We start from the raw sequence: 20,687 nt of genomic DNA on the forward strand, positions 1-20,687 counted from the left end.
AACAAATGAGGCATTTCCACATTTTCCGTATAATATGGATTAAAAAGGATTTTTTTTTGGCTGACTTATCGGAATGGATGCATTTTAACAATCTACTTTCTTAATACTACAGCCAGAAACGGGCTTACAGCAAAACAAAGAGTTTACAAGCCATGCCAATATACTCAGTCTGTCGTAGGGAGCGTCTCCAGTTACCCCATTATAACCTCAGTAGAAGGGAGTTCTGGCTGTCTCCCTTATCTGTCCACCTTACAAAGATGAAAAGATGGCTTGAGCAAGGCACTAAACTGGCAGTAGCAGGGCAGCGGTTGTTGATCGAAACGTTCATCAAACAGCGCAAGCCTAACAAGGTCTCGCGCCTTGCTGGAGGGAGTGGGTAACATGAAGTCACACCAGTGGGAGTCAATGCTTTAAAACAAATCAATCTCTTCTAGTCCACCAGCTGGCTCCAGCTGATTTGCTTCACTTGTGAATTCAGCTAGTTCTTATTAGCTGAGTAGAATTCAATATACACGTCTGTGATCTACCAAGGTATAAGGCTGATGCCCAAATTAATACATGGTGCTCCTCCTTAAAACTAGAGATGTTGGGCAGATTATCTGTGCTTCATTTCTATGTACGGAAAAGCACAATGTCCTTCTAATTGTAACCATACAGAGACACAATTTCTAAAGCTGTTGTATCAGCTATCTGCCAGGTATACACAGAATAAAATAGAGATTTATTGCACCGTGGCAGGCATCTCACTTAAATGATTTTCAAGAATAGTAACTTTAAAGAAACCATTACATCAACTCAAGAACACTTCTATCTAATGTAGCAGGAATTTTCCAATCAGACATAATAAAGAAAATACAAACTTAATGTTAGAACCAAGCAGCAAGCTGCAGAGAAGGAACTCTAAGGCTGAAATCCTTCTGACATATGTATTCATGCACAGCCTATCAAAGTCAATGAGAATTCTGTGTGCATATTCAAGGACAGAATTTGGTCTGAAGGGATGAATTTTCAAAGGATGCCGATTTTTTTTTCCTCACACCCAGCATTTGCATAGGCTCATTAACATTTGCAAAATGGGTACCTGTGCCCTTAAAGAGGTATTTCAGAGTGCAATTACTCATTTTGCTGGCATAAATGTAGGATTCTTTTTGGTGCAATTTTTCAATGTGGTCCATTTAAGAATACAGAGAAAGGATAGTGTATTTATTGATATAGTCAGAAAATGGATTTAATATGCTCGGAATCCTTCAATCTATTCTTCAGAAATGCCCAAGAGAAACCTCCTACACCCAGGTCACAGTTCGTGCTCTCCAAAAGCCTTCAAAGAAGAGCATTCACTTTTGTATATGCCTAACAGCACTGACCAGCTGAAATAAATACTGCATTACTTCACTAATCAAATTCCTTACAGCGAAAACCTATTTGTAACCCTTAAAGAACATCCCACAAGTACTGTTACAGAAGCCTCACCTACAGAAATGCTGATCCCAGAAGATCTGTTGCCAGTGCTGCACATCAGTACTTAGAAACATAACTACGGCTGTTCATAGAAATAATGCATGAAGTAGGATTTGTTTTATAACTAATATCAGATATAATGATGAAAATGTTGAAGGAAATGAGAAGTGTGCTCTACAAATAACCTGTATCTATAGTTGACATCTGTAGCAGACAAGAACAGGAGCAGTAAAATTCCAAGTCCTATGAGAGGAAGACTGCATTAAACATCTTACTAGCATATGATGGTGAATAAGCATTTTAATGGACAGCAGACCAGCAACAGCTTTGCCTCCGGAGGGCAGTTACAGCTAGTTGCTGAGATGTAACTCATATATATGACTTTATTCTGCTTTTGACTCTCTAGCACAATCTGGGTATGTCTGAATGAAGCTAACAGGGGACTATGTGCCTTCTCTGTGCCCTGTACCCTCCAGGACTCTTGGGCTCACTACAGGTAAATGCTTTGTTTTTTCTTGGCCATCCCAACCCACTCCTCACCTCACCTTTATCTTTTATACGAATCTGAAGACATTAGCAACAAATTTTCCACAAAGTAAGGTTGGAGTGGAGTTTCTCTGCTTTGCAGACCCATTCAGAGAAATCTAAGTATTATTGCTTGTCCAAAATGTGGTTTCGTCTTAGACATAGCACTTAACCCCCCCTACATACAAAATACACACACACTTTGGAAGCTCAGGTAATATGAAGAGCAACTGAGAAGCAGCAAAACAAATAATGCTCTCAGGAGAAAAAAAAGAAAAAAAAAATCAATCTTTTGGAATAGTTTTCTTCTTCCATCTAAAACATCCAGCTACTAATTATATAGCTACAATTTTCTTGCACACTAGTAATGACTTTTTTACCCATTTGCTAAGTTGTACAGATAAAAGCAATGGAAAAGCTGTGGTCATTATGTTGCACTCAGATGTCCTTGGCAGCACTTTTCACTAAATTCAGTAGTGCTCAATGCAGAGAAGTTAGCCATGGTTATAAAAATAAAGCATACGATGCTCTCTGAGTGCTGAATAGAAAGAAAAAAAAACCCAAAACACTTATAAATAGACAAAAGTCAGATGTTTTATGAGTTCTAAATTCCATGGTAAATCCTTTAATTTCTTAGCATGCTTTCTGGTGCAGACAATTGATAGTTGGAAGAGTATTTTTAATATACCTTGAAGAACTTGTGATGATCTCTCAATTCCCTTCCGCACCGGTACCCAGCAAAGGCAGGGCATCATTTTCATCATTTAAACACTCAGCTTACCTGAGTAAGCTGCCAGTCTGCCTATAGGTGTGTTCAGAAGTATCAAGAGGCTCGTGGCTTACAGCTCTGATAACGATATCTTTATTAACAAACTCATTTTCATCTCTTCCCAGCAAATTCTGAAAATCAATTCTTTTCCCCAGTACCTATGAGCAGTTTAGAGAAGGGCAGCTGCAAGTGATTTGTGCAGCCATAAAGAATTGTGGTCACATAGTAGTACAGCTCCTGTGGATCTCTTCTTACACAAATAATTGCATTTGCTCAGCATTGGGGATTTTCCAGCAATATGAACCATTTATACAAGCAAGGTGTGAAATGCTCGCTTTGGCTTTCTCTCCTGAGTTTCAACCAAAAGGCAGAAAATTCATGTGGAAAAAGAATCAGACAGATACAAAAAGGAGCAACAAAACAAAAACAGCTTCCTGACCACAGAGATCTATCTTGCTTTAAATAAAACCAATTGGAGCCCATTAACAGATAGTTTTTTCCTTCCTCCACAACCCTCAAGAATACAGTGACAAGGTAAAGTGCTCACAATTGCTGCAGCTGGATTAACCCTTGTTTTCTACAGCAGTTTTTCTTGGGTTGATGTTTAGAGTTATTTGTCAAATGCCCCAAGTGAATCTCAAACTACAGCCAAAATCAAAGCCACTGATCCTAAATTTTCCATGTTTTAGAGCAGCATCAGTCTGTATTTAACCACTGCTCACACCAATTTCTATTCTTCCAAGATCCAGCAAATGGGAAGAGGTTTCTCAGGGGCTTTTTGGTGTTGAGCAGAAAAAAGGAACGTGGTTTCTTTTTAGTATCATCCCATCCTACAGGGGGCCATGGAGACACCAGTGCTACCAGCTCCTTCTCAAGGTGCCACTCTGTGCTCTCTGATTCACCTCTCACCCTGATGGGCACTCTCCTGGCATCTCAGTTGTATATACTCATGTTTTACAGAGCTCTACCAATATCCAGGTGGAAAGAAAGAAAGAGTCAGCATTTACCGTGCAGAGGAGCTCCATATAGCATGAGAGAGAATCTCTCACATTAAGTGCTCCATCTTGTGATACCACGGAAATACTGCTAGGGCAATCCTTATGAAAAGTGGGCAGGCCTATCAAAGATCATTAAAATTGAGAGAGTTGGAGAGTTATTTAGTAAATGCAACATGAGCATTTGTTAGATTCTGCAGGCACTTATTGCAAGAACTCTTCAATATTACTTGGTATTAAGATTCTTAAAAATGGGAAATTAGTTAAACGCCTTCTTTGAACAATTTGTGCATAAAGCAACTCTTGATTAATCCAATTAAGACAAACTAAAAGAAAAGGCAATGAGAGCCGAGTGGCAGGTATTTCTAAATGTCAGTTTGTTAATGGAACACATCTTAGTTACAGTAATATTCGCATCCTTCCTTTTCCTGGCTACTTCCAATCCTTCCTTTTATTACTATTGCCCCTCAGTCCCCTCTGTGCATTAATTAACACTACCAAAAGAATTAAGCAGATGTACAATTTTGAGTACATGTAGTGTCTTTTGAAGGGGAACAGACATTCTCTGTTCTTGTTACTTTGGGTGACCTTTCTGTTGGTCAGCAACAGTGCAAATCAGACAAGTAAGGAAAAGCAAATAGGAAGATATTCACGTGTGAACTGCACACAGTGAATTGCATGCAGTTATATCCGTGGGAAGGTGAGATAAGGCATCCAGTAGAGGGCAGTGGGAAGATAGGCACGAAGTTAAAACAATTAGTGTATCCTTTTTATGAGAGTATCCAAACTCTTCCCCTCTGTCATCAGCATTTCTAGAAGTTTCTGCTGGAGGAATACAGATAGCTTGAGAAATATTATATAACCACAACTAGTACTTCTTCAAAAGAGAGGAACAGAACAAAACCCCATGGAATTCTTCTTAGACAGGTGAAGAAGTGGATGCATAGATGGGCCTGCTGGGTTTAGAAATGATAGAATTGCTTAAATGCACTTAGAGAACCTGGTTTTGGAGGAGGAACTGAAATACCTTCTATTGATTCTGCAACTGAAGTTTTCAAGATCTGCTTCCATATCAGTACTTGAAATTATCTAATTGATCTTGTCTAAAAAATGACATCCAAAGTTTCAGATAGTTTCTCGGAGATTACATACTGCTCTTTTTTGGTTTGTTTTTTTTATGCTATTAAATCCTTGTCTGTTGTAATTCAGATTTTATAAGCTATAGCATAGCTTTGACTGCATATAAATATCCTCATTACATTAAGGATATATTTGTTCCTGTCCAACATTAGGATTGTGAAATACAAACCTCCACAACAGCCTTCTACCAGATATACTGTTTGAGAGTCTGAAAACACCAAGACCACCCAAATGCAATGCTACCAGCAGAAACTACAGCTCTGTTTGTGCAGCCAAACTGCTTTTTAATGACACGGCGAAGTAAAGGGGCCTTTACTTTGTTAAGCTACGAGCATCTATGGGCATAAACAAGCAGCCCATGTATCTACAGACACTGTACCATGACATACAACAGCATTACTAACAGTTTGGCTAGTTATCAAATCTTTTTTTAGAAGATTCACATTTACTAACTGCTGTCAGACATCATCAGCAAGAAGTCTTATAATTAAGATCTGCTCCCTACTGGAAAGAGAGCAAAAATACTATTACAAACTCATTGACATTTAATATGCATCCAAGCTGGACACTTCAGAAAGTAACAAATAAAATCTGTGAATCCAAAGAGAATATAAATAGAAAATCAGCAGATGATCAGAGCAACACCTCATGCTGCATGCAGGAGATAACAAAGCAGGTGATCTTGTTCTTGACAGTGCTGGATCGAACTCGGCTCACAAGGGAGCAAAAGCATTTCTTGGCCTGCCAGATGTTGCAGAGGTGATAACCACCCAGCTTTTTATTTGGGCATGCTAAACCATTCAGTGCCACAAGCACAGAAGGGGGTGCTTTGCTGGAACACAAAAGCAAAAAAAAACAACCAAACAAACAAACAAAAAAAACCTGGCTATCAGGTTGCCTGCTGCCCAGAGGGAATTTACTACAGTGATGAAATCAGGTCAACTCTCAAGGTCTCTGGAAGAGTGTTGGCTTCCGTTTTATTCAGATTCTGCTTGTAGCAGGGCAGGGAAAGGTGATAGCGTTCCACATAGAAACCTCAGTACCACTGATAAATGGGATTTGCAAGAAAAATGATTTCAGTTCTTTCTTTACTCTGAGATTTCTTTCTCAGCTTCTCAGCAGGGTACATTCTTCACTGACATCCCTGTGCAATTTCACCAAAATAAAGAGAAGCGCATACCTTCTGACCTTAATCTTTGAAGTCTTTTGGGCTACAAGAATCCATATGAGATGTGCAAAACAGTGAAATCTGCCCCCTCAATTTCCTAAAACAATCTCTGGTGGTGCTTCCTCCTATTCCTGTTAATCTGGATTATTGGGATGTATGGAAGTCAGAGAAAAATATTTTCTGCAGTGCTTCCCAATCTTTTCCAGTTATCCAGTATGTCCCAAACTTACAGAATCTTAGTTTCTGTGAGATCCAACCTCATCCTTAGCTGCTGGGATGCCAGAAATTGCCATCTCAGCCTGCACTGCAGAACCACTGCTTTCCTATGTCTCCAATAATTTGGCTGAATTCATCCTGAAAGAAGAATATCATCTTTCAGCTGGAAACCCTTTCGTTTTTTTGGGGTTTTTTTTGTATCTTACTGCTCTTCTAAACAGAAATGTCATAAAAACAGGCTAACTTGGCAGATTTTCCTCCTGAAAAGAAAAAGGTAAAATTTCTGCCTGAGGACTAATCACGTTATATTTTCCTTTCATTGCACAGATGCCAGCAGACAATACAGAACAGCCTTGTGCTGGGCCAGAATAAGGGCAACCAGAGTGATCCGAGTACATGAATTTTTCAAAAGGAAAACAAACAAACATAATTGTCAGCCTGGATATTGTCACATTTGCATGTTAGACAACAGGAAAAAGCTGATGCTGCTGAGAAGTAATGAAGGTTTGGGGCTTTTTTTTTTTCCTTCTTATTTTTTTCATCCAGATGAGTTTATTGCTCAGATTCCTAGTAAAAATTTCTGTTCACTGGGTCTCATAATCTCAGGGTCCCAAGTTACTTCCTCAAGTCCTTCTGCAAAAAAAGCAGACAATCTCCATTACCTGACCTTGCTCACATATGGGAAACAAATAGGATGAATTACTTTCAGAATGACCAATGTTTATTGACATCCAGGTTGCATGGGGTCCTGGTCAATCTGATCCAGTACTTGATTTAGTGGTTGGGAACAATGCCTGTGGCAGGGAGTTGGAATCTGATGATCCTTGATGTCCCTTCCAACCCAAGCTGATATGATATCCAACCAAAATCAGAACCATACTGTTACATACACATGTTTACAAATATATAAATATATAAATATATAAATATATAAATATATAAATATATAAAGCAGTCTTCGTCCCAGAAAGCACACTGCTTGCTAAGAAAGCAGAGACACATCTAGATGAAAGTGGAAGCAAGGAATGGAAAGATCATCAGTCTCACAGAACAGCCCAGCTATACTCCCACAAAATACCAACAAAAATGCTCATTCTTTGTGCATCTCTTCCCATCTTAATAAGGAAAAGACAAACTAGAAGCAAAGAGCATTGTAACTGCACTTTTCCTTTCACCTAAAGACCTTCCACTCAATCCGTAGGCGCAAGGAGAACAAAGTTGGGAGTTACAGAAATAAAGGTGAGAACCACTTCAGAAGTTTAAATTCAAAAGTAATTTTTTTACAATAAGAACTTAATGAATCATTTAACAGACCATGGAGTAAAACATGCCACTAAATTACAGAACGTGACGGTAACTTTTACTACATCTGCTCAACCAAGTTCCCAGTGTAGGAGAGCTCTGGTTTTCTTGCCATACCACCTGCAGTACACATTTATTCAATTCTGATTTAGTTTATGACCAAATTAGATGCATACTTCAGAATTTTTTTTTTTACATATACTTTTTCTTCTCCCTGTTTTAAAAGTTGGAATGCTCGATTTTTCCCTCAAGTCTAAATGTCTGTTTTTGTTATTTTTTTAATGCTTTCTGTTATTACCAATTCAGCAGAGCTATATATTAGATTGCACCCAATTATGACTATGAAACTTAGCTCCATCTTCCTGTTTTTAAGATAAGAGAGAAAGCCCATACCTGAAAACAAAACACCTTTTTTCCATTATAACAGAAAGAATACTTATCAAATTCAAAGATAATTTGCCTTCCAAATTCATAAGCAGAAACTGGGATTTTTAGAAGGATTTACAATGAAAGTACTGTTGTGTACTTTATGAAAGTACACTTCTTTTCTATATACATGTAAAATTTTATTTTATTTTAAGTACTACTGATTTTGAACATCTGAAAGTCCTGTAACCTATTTTCAATTTGTCAGGACTGATTTGCATACAAAATATAGTGGTTTAAATACTTCCTTTCACACTGTCTGGGGCTGACGGGTTTAAGAAACAGAAGTTTAGCACTGCAGAAAAAAGTCACTTTGAACTGTGACTACTGTATCTCCAGGGTAGTAATTTTGCAGAATCCTACTCCAGGGTAGTGATTCTGTTATGTTATGATAGAGCTGCAAGTAAGTGGTATGAAAAAGAATGTGATTTTTTTTTTTAATTTTGCATTTACATTTCTTACATGCCTACAATTTAGATTCTTTAAATGTCAAGGTTTTTTAAAAGAACACTTTTCACATTTTAAGATTTTCAGTTTCTGTATTCTCTTCACAATTACCAACGACATCAGCAATTACAAAACAACATGTTAGGTACTCTGAAATCTCTGCTAGAGAGGTTTAACATTTTACTCTGATTTTCCTCATCCCTTTTTGAAGGTCACAATAAAAATGAAGCAAACAACCTCTTACACATTCCTTTTCTTTGCATTCAGTAAACATGAAGAACTGAGATCTTGGTTCTGCATGGTTTGAGTCCATGCCATCTACCTTTAAGCCAAGTCCCCCTGGTCCTGGTTCAAGATGAGCAAAACCACTCCTGGATGCTATGGGTTTATATTGCTCCTTCTGATGCTGCTCAGCAGCACCTGAACAGATCCTTCTGCACAGTCCAGTAACTGAATTTCTCCCTAGGCAGTACAGTGCATGACTCAGGCATCCAGCTGGATCACAGTCTTCTGCTTTGCTTTATCCCTTCCTAAACAAATGTATTTCCCCTTCTGGGACTCTGCTGTCCCCTGCAGAAAGCCAGCGTGAAAGAAAGGAGAAAGGCAGTACAGGACCAGAGAGCTCCCTGAACATAAATTCTTAATTAGGAAGAGAAGGTTCAGACACACACTGCATATAAACTCAGTTTCTCAAATTCATTACACAAAGCAAAACAACAAAAATCACCACAAAGGCAACACCTCTGCTGGCTGCGTGCCACAGATCCTGCTCTGGGAGAGGAATGTCCAGAATAGATTGCTTTCCACGTGCTGCAACAGCACATGCCCTGTCCATATCCAAATACCCATCCTTCTCAGAAAGAGCAGTCAGCACCAGCCCTGGAAGGTGATGGGGCCACTGTCCCTGGAGGTGCTCAGGAACCTTGGAGGTGCAGCACTGAGGGGCACAGTGAGCAGGCACGGCAGGAGCGAGTTGATAGTTGGAACTGGTGATCTCGATGGTCTTTTCCAACCTTGATGTTTCTACAATTCTATATAACAGAGGTTGAAGTTACCCCAATCCTGCAAGTTTTGCCCAAATTTTGCTCCTGAACCTGTCATTTCCAGAGTGGTACTGGCTGAAGTGGCATCTGCCACAGGTCAAGCTGTTGGTCTTGTATGGGTGGGTGACAAATCAAGGTGAGGAACCAAGCTGGGTTTAGAAAGATCCAGTGGAAAAGGGAGAGATTTTCAGCTAAGCTCAGCTCCTCAGCCCAGTCCTGCAGCGGCTGCATGAGTGTTTGTAGTAACCCAACTGAGAGCCAGGTGGGGTGAGGAGTAAGCATTACTCAGTTTAGCAATGCTGCTGAAGTACATGATCCTCACCTGGTCAGGAGCCAGTATTCACCTTACTGTCTACCTCCCATGAAACCAGCACCTCTCAGACCCAGCAAACAGTCAGCCCTCAGAATGAGAGCCAGTTAAACACAGTGCCCACTGCTTCCATATCCTGGCCCAGTGTTTAACCCACTGTCCCTCACCCTCTTTGGCTGGACTGCTGCATCTGAGGATATCCCACAGAGAGTAAAGAGTTCTTAAAACCATTGGCTGAGAATTAAAAGGAGGATGGAAGAGTCAGAGAGTAATTCTCTTAATTGACTACTCTTCTTGCTACTTGTAATCTAGAGGAAATCTAATTAATTCTGCATGAAGTACGACTATTCTGTAGTGAAGTGTAATTCCTGATCTCTGGGGCTTCGGCTTACCAGTTGTCAAATTATCCAATTACACACTTGTTAAAATCCATTTTGGGGAGATTTCCATGGCTTGTAAATAAATAATTTCAAAAGCTTTAATCCTCAAAGGAGAGGGGAAAAGGGGAAGCCCTAGCCCCTTAAAATCACAAAACAGATGAATATGATGTCAAGAAGCTGAAAAGTGTGGTGATATCTGCCTGCTTTGCTCTAGCAGTGGTGATGTGTGTATTTCAGCAGCAAGAAATTTGCTGCTCCTTTTTCAGCAATGTTTTATTCAAACCACTAATCTGAAGGGAACCAATTAAGGCAACATCCCTTTCACTATGCCAAAAGGGAAAAATCTTCTCATAACCACATAAATTAAGAGGTGGGAAACCGACAGGGGCTGCAGCTCAACTCGGGGATATTGATGGGCTGGAGCAAGGCCAGCATGGGGCCACCAAGCTGGCCCTGAGAGTACATGGCGCAAAGGAGGAAGCTGAGCCTGTTCAGCCCAAAGAGGAGAAGGCAAAGGGGAGACGTGTTGCTTTCTGTAGCCACCTGATCAGAACATACAGAGAAGATGAAACCATCCAGCTGTGCAGGTAACATTTGGGGCTCCTTCAGCCTCAGTTACACTGCGAATCTCACTGCTTTTCGGAAAGGCTTGCTCCAAAGGGAGGGGATGGAGGTGTCATATGCATTCGAAGAAAATTTCTTAAAGCACTGGATCTAAAGCACTTAACTCTGGATCCTGATGTGACCAAATTCACTGAATCTGAGCACAGAAGAAAAAGTGGTGATTTTTTTCAGTGAAAGCAATTTATCAGTCAGAATTAAAGACTGTTTTGAATATTCACCGCTGCCTTGTATGGCAGCACTGCTAAAAATCCTGTGAGTGAAACCTGACGTGAAACAAGAGGAACAGAAGGCAGTAATCTGTCTTCCATAAACCGAATCTGACTACCTCTGTGACAGTAAGCAAACACCAGCCCTCATTTAAAAATTAAATAAAATCTAAAATCTACAACTTTCAAAATTTCTTTAGTATTGAGTCTGATTAACTTACGGATATAAAGGTGTTCAAAAGTAATCCAGATTTGACGCTGTGAGGCTTTCAGTGCTTACCAGTATTCATCATCCTGACTGCTCAGTGTGGGGCACTTCAGAACATCCTGACTTTAAAATCACCTGCCTACTGAAAATGAGGTGCCTTTCAGCTGTTGAAAGCAGACTGCTTAGAAACCTTCAAATACTTCTGAAACCTTCCTTCTGAAAACTCAATTCAGCACCAAGCTGCATCTGTTTTAAACGCACAACACTTTAATGCCAATGGCTTTCCAGCAGTGTGACAAGACTGGGTCTGTGATGGACAGACCACATCTTCTAAGTCTGTGTCCACCAAAGCAGAGACAAGTTCTGGATGGAACTTGCAGCATCTGCTGTTTTCCTGTACCTTCTACGTCTCACTCAGCCTCACAGCAACACAGAATGACTGTCAAGGGCTGAAGGATTGAGCTTATTTCACCCCAAAACAATCGCACGCTTCTAATCAAGAAAAACATACGTAACTTGCACTTAAGAAAAAACAGCAGCTGTTATGCAAAGCCGTTTTTCTTAGACTTTAATTCGTAAGAAAAATATCCTGTGTTTGTTTCTGTTACTCTAGGGAACCTAATTTTCGATGTTCCGCATCAAATTGTGTGGCTGTCAGCAGCTTTGCCAGCAGCCAGTCTGAATCCTCATTACTCATTCCCCCACTCAGACAAAACCAGGGTGACAGTTGCCTGCTATTATTACAGGTGATTACAGTATTAGTCAGCTAGCAACTGCAGCTCCAGATACAAAAACAAGATTTCTAACTTCTTGTCTTAAACAACATCATCCTTAAGATCTTTCTCCATGAACCCATAGTAACCTTTGGCAAAAGAAAAATGTTTGATGCTGGAAAACTTGCTTAACGGCTTTCTTTGCTCAGTAATTTATGTAGCAAAAACATTTGCAATGAACCAAAGTTACTATTTCATTGCGTGTTCAAGAGGTCGATGGAATATTTAATTGTAAAGGAAAATTGATAATGGTTGTTATTTCGAATATTAAGAGACCCAGTGTCATCAATAATTCTAGAAGGAAAAAAAAAAATCAAAAGAATATGGCAATCATCAGGGAAGGAGGTAAGAAACAACCACTTTATCAAGTGCTTGCATTGTTTTCTCATTCTCCTCTCCATGCAAACAAAAATTCTATGCTCTTGTGACATGTGCATCTGTTGCTGTGTTGGTAGTTAGGCAGAAGAAGGCTGCCAGAAGCAAGGCCAATGTTTAACATAATAGTAATAATAAGTAGAGGACTGAAGTTCTTAACAGGCAATTGTAATGGGAAAATAAACTCTATACATCACTCCCTTTGCAACTGAATATATTTTCTTCTTAAACAGTCATGGTGGAATACCAGGACTGTCACTCCAGATTGCACTGCTCAGCTCCCTGCTTTGTTGTTTGGATACAGATCAGTGCCGGTATCACAGGCTCCAACAAGACATAAAAAATTTAAATCTACATGAAGCAAAAATGTCTTGTAGTTTCACATATCTATGATTCAATTAATTTCTGAAGCATAACGGATTATTGTGTGTTTACTGGATAAAACATTTTTCCTATTAGCTGTACAGGCTCATTACAGTTATTAGAATATGAAATGGAAACTAAATGGACTCATGCATCACAGAAAGACTAATTAATTGGCTTTTCAATATTTCCTGTCAAAGTGTCTGAACCACAGAGGACCAATCCATAGAGTGAGCTTTCTGAGCCAGGTAAATCTATGGCATCAACAGTTACAGTGACAACCTGATCTGAAAAAACTGTTTTTTGAGAAAAAAACTGGCCTTGACCTACCTGGTTATGGAGGCAATAGAATATGCTTATGAAAAGAAAATGATTACTTGCAGTTTCTCCCTTTTCCATTAGTAGACTTTGTCTCAGATTTACTAATATCTCAATTCAGAAGGTTCTTCTTGAGAAATGCATGCCATTAAACTACATTTTTAAAAATTTGACTAATACTGTAACTCTAATTTAAAATCCATGGATTAAGAAGGTTAAAGTTTGTAAGTAGTATGTAGACGTCTCATACACAAAGCTGAGAGTCAGCACAAGTGTTAATGAAAGCCGCTCTCAAGAGAGCAGCTGGTTTTGGCTGATGTGATCTCAACTGTATCGTGCATGTGGATGGGAAGAGGTCTCAGCTCTTCCAGAGAAAAGCCTTCAGTTCACCTAAAAGCATCCTAATAGAAAGCTTACGATGGTAGATAGTAAGGATCCTACTTTGGTCCCTCAGCACAGGCCCTCTGCCATCCTGATGATTGGCTTCGTCTGTTTATCTTCTGAGTTCTTCAGAGTGAGGCTGTAATTAAATCTGTATTTGTGCATTGCTGAGCACACTGGTGGCTAAGTCTGAGTGTGATATCAAGGCTCTACCAGAAAATAAATGGCACTAGCTAAAAATGAAATCTTTAATATTGATATATTTATATGGGCATTAATACCATAGGCATTTTAAATCTTGCAGTGGCTGCTACTGCCATTACATCTGATTCCTGCAATTATTAGAAATTATTTTAATATGGGAACACTTCCTATATAATAGATAACCTCTTTTGTTGCAGCAATTTATTTTATTTATTTATTTGGTCTATTCATCCAGCTCTTTATGCTGACAGTAGAACGGTTTATATGCTGTCAACATTTTCATTAAATGTTTATAAAGAACACCACAAGCAAGTTGAATCAATAAATTATCCAAAAGGTATAATGTTAAATTTGTGTTCAAGTTTTGGGTAAAATTTATTTAATATGACTGCCATAAATATAGCTTCTCACAAGCCAAAATGGGCCTAATGGGTCCAAGGAAAAGAACATATTCATCTGCAATGGGAGACAGGGTTTGTACTCAAAGTTTCTCTGATAACTCTGCTGGAATATATATAAGTGGAAGGTTTTTCTTTTTGTTTGTTTGTTTAACCAAAAAGTATTTTTCTGTATTCTAAGGAAAAATGAAGTTAACACCACATTTTCCAGTTAAAAGTCTTCTAATAAGGGATTTATCAGCCCTAGTGCTTACACATCCCCCTGTAAGATTTATGAAGCAGAGATTTTGCCCTGATTCCTCATCATTGAGAGCATGTACTAAATTTATATATTAAATAAAGTGAGGGCACCAACAGAGTAGGTTTGGGACACATGTACAGCAAAGGCAAGTGATTTACAGGTCCAGAGCTGGTTCAGTTAAGAACCAGGCAAGGTATATTTTTATTCATCATTTTTGTTATTATTATTTACAGAACGGATTTCAACTTATCCATTTACCAGTATGTCATATCTGCCCTCTGCTTTTCTCATTAGGGATTATCTTGTATGTATACAGATGGCTACAGAGCTCATGTGCCTCTCATCCTCACCTAATCATTAAGGTTCAACAAAAGGTGAACACGACAATTATGAAAAAGCTCACTGAATATTTAAAAAACAATAAGAATCAATAGCAGCAAATGTGCAATTTGAGTGATTAAACCCATGCCATTCATCACCTGGTGAAACAGGAGAGAAAAAGAACAGGAAAGAAACACTAGAAAGAAGTCAAATAGGAATTGGAAGCTGACTCTTTCGTATACCAGTAAAATATAAATCATCATTTTCTAGAAGGTTCAAGCATACATTCTCACTTGCAGTCACATTACATTGCCCATCCTTAACTCAGAAAATCTCAGTAGTTCAGCATGTTCAAGGTAGTTAATGAACAAATGGACCATATGCTTTTTTATTGTCATTTTTCAAAGTTCTTAAGAGGAGCTAGGGTTTGTATCTCAACATGTATCTTATCTTTTTTCCATTCTTCACTATGCCATTACTAGATTTCTTTCCCCAAAGTGTCAAATTTGCAGTAATTACCATGGAGTAATTTACTGGCATCCCAAGTCCAGAACTCTATCATTCCTGTATTGACCAGCATGTGCTTAAGACCCCTCTTCTTCAGCTCTCTAAACACATTTTACCAATAGACACAGACCCTGCAGTGAGAGAGCCAGCAGGGAAGTGGGAAGGGAGTAGACAGTGGCCATGCAAGGAATGCATGAATGGCAGCACAAAATGGGCTTGTGGAGACAATTATGCCATTTAAATACTCCCAGTGGTTTAGTGGGTGGCTGTACACAGGACCACAAAGCAATCATGATAAAAGGCCAATATTTTTTTATAACCTTGGATAAACATCATTGCCTGTATTTCGTTGGACTTAAAGGAAAAAAGGATCATGCACTGCAAATATCCAGGCAGGTGCTCATAGGCTCTTTAGATGTTCCCAAATTAAACATCTTTTCCCATGCCATCCCTGTTCTGCTAACAAGGGCTGTCTGGGGTCCCATGCACAGCATGCAAGATTGTTCCAGGATGTACCAAGATTCTGTTTGTTACAATTCATAATTAGAAAAAGCATTATTAAAGTGTCAGGAATACCAGCATTTATGGTACCCACACATCCTTAAAATGCACCCTACAGATTTTATCAACATCTTAGAGCATTCTGCTGCATCATGTGCTGCTGGTATTGGGGTAGGACCCTCCAGGGGTATCAAATTTGGAATGCCAAAGCCATGGGCATGGCTACTAGATCTGACTGCCCAGGAACCCATCAAGCCTGTCCTTGAATGCATCCAGGAATGGGGCATCCATACCTCTCTGGGCAGTGCAAAGCCTCAACACCCTCTCAGTGAAGAATTTCTTCCTAACATCTAACCTAAATCACCCTTGTTTCAGTTTAAATCCATTCCCCCTTGTCCTGTCGCTATCCACATGAATAAAAAGTCAGTCCCCCTTTTTATATAGACAAAAAAAATAGGCACTGCTGGTGTCTCCTGATATGGATGTTTAAGTCTTTCTGCTGCAACATTTTACAAGATTTTGAAAAAAAGAAAACAGGAAGCTCTAAATTGGCCATTCTTCTGCTTTGCAATTTACAAATCCATAATAGCTGTCAGAAAAGACTACAGAAAAAAAAAGATGGCGCAGAGGTGGTATGTGTTAGTCTATTAAAAAACAAACAAACAAACAAAGCTCTGTCTAATGTTGAAGCAGTAAAATGGTTCTTTTGAAAAATTAATCTGCAATTGAAATATTCAAGAGTATTTCTTTTTGGTGCTTTTAAACATGAAATTACGTGTTCTGCTGAGAAGCCCAGAAACACTAACCCAACTTAACCCCAGTCTACTGAAGGAGAGAATATAGTACTTTGCCTTCACAGTGGTTCCTCCGAAACAGAATAAATTATTCTTTTTTTATTACAATTATTTTAAATTTTAAATTACAAACCAACTCTGCTAAGTTCACAGGGAAATCTGAAGTACCAAAATAAGCTCAGTTACACATCTTGAAAGGTCTGCACCTGAATCATCATTTCTTGAGTAAAAAGTGTGGTGCCACAAATATTTGGAGATTTGTGATACTCCAGAGTTTCTTCCCTGACACTCCAGTTAATGCAAATAAGGTTAAAACTATTCTGAGTCTGTCAGTAATTAGGGGATCTCTGTCATTTATCTTTGCTTTCTCTGTTACCCATTATTCCAACACCTGTCGCCTTGTAAAATGTCACCTACTGATAACTTTATAGACTTTATATGACCTTTGAATTTTGTGCTTCTTGAAATTGGGCTAGCTTTTTTCTTCTTTTAATGGAAATGAAGACAGTGAGCTGATTTGTAGCAACTTGCAGGAGAATCTGTCTTTGTTCTTATTAGCTATTTTTGGCTACTGTATTGCTTTGTACTAAAGAAGTCACGGATCATGGACATGTGTGAGAAGATCCAGCATTTTCTGCAACCATTAGTGCCAAAAGAAAAAAATAAGTTCTTTCATTTTTCATTTTTAGGAGACCAACATAACCAACCCCTGCACAATTTGGGTTATGTAAATCAGATCACCTCTGCAGCCTTAGTCCTCAGCACTCCAGAACTCATGTGACTGCACATCAGGGTCCAACCTGAAGACCTGAAATCCTCTTCTTTTATCAACAAAACAACAAAGATTACCTACAGTTCAACAGCAGGAACTAGTCCATAAAAACAGTTGTGTGAAACAACGATATACAGCTCTGCTTTGTTAGATGGCCATGATTCAAGATGGAAAGAGCTGTTTCAGCTGTGACATACAGCTTGGTAATGAAAGCATGAGCCATTACAAATGGGAAGAAATATCTCCAGTGAAATAAAGCATCACAACATGTGAGTAGTTATAAAGTTGGTAAATTATAATAATAGCCATTATCGCTTCTTTGAATCTGAAAGTGCATAGAACAACCTCATAGCCTTCGGTAATGGCATAATTAACAGGTTATCACTAGGCAACCATCCAGGTTACATTTTTTTAAAGACTCTGAGATTGATTTTTGCTTTTCTTTTCACTGTTAAATAACACTGTGTCAATATTTTTAGTAGATTGTCTAAAAACCAAAATGGAGAAGTCACTCAATAGACAGCTATACTCCATCCCTGACAATGCAGAAACACAGATGGAAGAAGCAGCTCAAAAAACAGTTTTTACTTGGAATTTGGTTACCTAACATTGTTATTTTTCAGATAAGCTAAAGTCTAAAGAATCAGGCATTTTTGAAACCTTATGGTTTGCACTGGGGTGGTGAAGCAGCCCATCTGAATACATGTATGTAAAATAGAAGTCTGTGTACTATACTTTGGGTTCTCCAGACAATTAAAAATCACTCAGAAGTCATACCATGACTTTTACTTTTCTTATTCCAAAATAATCCTGGAATCAGAATTGAAAGGCAGAAAAAAAATGTGATTTGGGGAGCCCTTAACCCTAGAACAAAGGTAAGATTATCTGTGACTCAACTAGCACACACATCACATTGAAATGTTTGTCCAGGGATGCTATCCCATGAAACAACTGTGAAGTCTGAGCACTGGGAATGCCACAAATTCAGCTCCTGCCTCCAAGAAGTCAGTGCATACAGCAAAGAGAGCATAGCACTGCTTTCCACAAGAAGCTGAGTTTTGCCCTCAAACACTGCGCTGCTATGTAGCAAATTTCACATGATAGAATTTGTTTCTCAAGGAACTGAAACCATCCCCTAGGCTCTCAGCAGATCACTTGCACCCATCAGACTCGAGAACTGTAAACCACCATTCAAAACTTGTAGAATGCCAGACAATCTCTTACCATAGCCAAAGGGAGAACTCCTACCAGGTCCTTCTGGCTGACGTAAATCTTGGAGACTCCGAGATCAGATGTTGTATCTCCAGGATATTCTACCTGCCATGTGATAAGCTGGGTCTCAGGTAGGTCAGTAAGATCTTCAATTTCAAAATCAATCTGCATGATTTCAGAGGAAGGACCATCCGCACTGGAAGCAAGCAAAAAAAAAATAAAGGACCCATTCACATGACTGATAAAACAGTAATATAATTGCTTTTATGGTAATAAAACATTGGATTAAGGCTCTTCCACAAAGAGGATTTGGTAGATGAGGGGTTTAATAATGAATTAATCATTTGAACTTGTCTTAAGATCTCAGAGTATTTTCCATACATTCAAGTGACTTCGTAACACTCTGGGACATGGATCGCCAAGCACAGCTCCATTTTGTGGTTACAGAAACAAAGGCAGTTCAACATAAATTCAAGGCTAAAGCTACATGCAAGTTTATCTGCACAGACCAAAAAATCTGACTCCAAAGCTCTCTCTCCTTGATGAGCAAATTGTTATTTCCTCCCTGTTAAAGCAAAATATAATCAGATGTAAAGCAAGACAGTCATTGAAATGGGGAAAGCACTGCATTAAAATTATCGTCTGCTTTTTGAAAAAGAGGAACACAACAGAGGTTAAAGCTCTGGATGAGATGTGTAAATGTGGGCAATTCAGAGCAGAGGGTCAGAAAACACGGAAATGATTTTTTGCTACCTTGAGAATGTCTGCCTGAAACTCAGTTTTGTCCTCATCTAAACCAAGAGTATCTAATATAACCAGCTGTGGGAGAGTTACAAAACAGGACTATTTAGTATTGGCCAATCTGGCCAGGATCCTCGAGTCAAAACACCAGAAAAGAACAAAGACTTGAGACGTGATTTTCCAGGATATTGGTGTTACCGACAACTTGTCCATGTTACTTTGTCTTTATATGCTGTCCTTCATAAAAGGTTACACAGTTCTCGTAAGTGAATACCATAAAGCAGAATTGTAAAGAGAAGAAGTTAGAAAGGGGCTCAAAGGTGCTGTTCCTCCAAAGCTTGTAATAAAATCAGCTACTGTATAGAAAGCAATGCAGTAAAGTTTCTATTGCGTATCTTGGCAAGGTGAGCTCTATAGTCCAGTGGCATTTATAGAGACATGAAAATACTCAATATACTGTAAAGCTGTTGGGGAATGCAGAAATTCTTAATGGTGCAGAAATCCAGGGAACACTGAGAATGACAGTGCTTTTACTTTGGAAACACTGAAGGCCAAAAAGATCATCAATGTTAGTGCAGAGGGAAAGGAAAGAGCACAATTTCTTTCAGCAAGATGACATTCAAGGAGTGAAAGAAGGGGACAATACTGAAGTGTCGCAGCACAGAGAAAAAGAAAACATTTTTCAGGAACTGATTAGAGAATCACAAAAAAAATTGTGCTCAAAACCCAGCAGGTTTTTTTAGCTGATGTGGGAAATAGCTAACATTAGGCATATTCTTTATTAAGGCTAGTTTTGACAACAGCCCCTGTTTGGGATTCTTCCCAAGATACTCAGAATTTTTATCATGCTGGCTAAATTCAATGCTTTATCTAAAGCTACTGCTTGAAGAAATTAATCTGATCATCTTTAAGGTTTGTCTTTTAATGGATGTATTGAGTTCTTTGCAATCCTGGGTGGAATTTAAAAGGAACCCGTGTGTTTCCAAAATGGAATACATTGTGTTCAATTTCTTATTTCTTCATGTAGGAAAAAAAAAAAAAAAGAAAGAAAAAAAAGAGCACAATTTCTAAACGAGCACTGAATGCAGTCTTATTTCATGCTGACCAAGGTAGGATCATACAGCTGTGGCTATGGAAACTCGGTTACCTTAATTGTATGATTAGGAATGGGCAACACATTGCCTATAAATACCTAGCAGCAGTCCTGTTTTGTACAGCTTGTTCTGTCACAGTTTCTGTGTGTAAAGAACTAATTAAATCATCATATAATGAACCTTGCTTTTGAGACTGTATTCGGGCTGTTTGCCTTTATTTTTGCATTGGTGTCTGCTGCTACCCGTCATCAGCACTGCAGAATTGGTGCTGTCACCAGCAGTGTGCCCTGTCACAGCAATGAGATGCTGCTGCACAGGAGAGAACCGCAGGGCAAAACATGACAGAAAAACTTAAAACTGCCAGGACAATCATCAAAAAAGTGATCAACTTAGTCCTTTTCCAGGTATGTTAGAGATTAGAAGAAAAAGAGAAAAAAATAATTAAGACACAAGAGAAAAGGGGGGAAGAATACTA

At 38.9% G+C, this 20,687-nt stretch overlaps 1 protein-coding gene across 1 annotated transcript in view; it reads right to left on the reverse strand.

Moving 5' to 3' along the window:
- Nucleotides 1–20,687, reverse strand: part of TMEM132D (transmembrane protein 132D) — a 195,648-nt gene that overhangs the window by 63,017 nt on the left and 111,944 nt on the right. The window contains exon 6 of the mRNA XM_042829099.1: nt 18,390–18,573. Within this exon, the coding sequence (XP_042685033.1) occupies nt 18,390–18,573 (184 nt within the window). The remainder of the gene's footprint in view (nt 1–18,389; nt 18,574–20,687) is intronic.

This window comes from Centrocercus urophasianus, unplaced genomic scaffold, assembly GCF_019232065.1.
Source record: "Centrocercus urophasianus isolate 14NV4802_14NV808 unplaced genomic scaffold, USGS_Curo_1.0 seq_30, whole genome shotgun sequence".
Taxonomy (NCBI): Eukaryota; Metazoa; Chordata; class Aves; order Galliformes; family Phasianidae; genus Centrocercus; species Centrocercus urophasianus.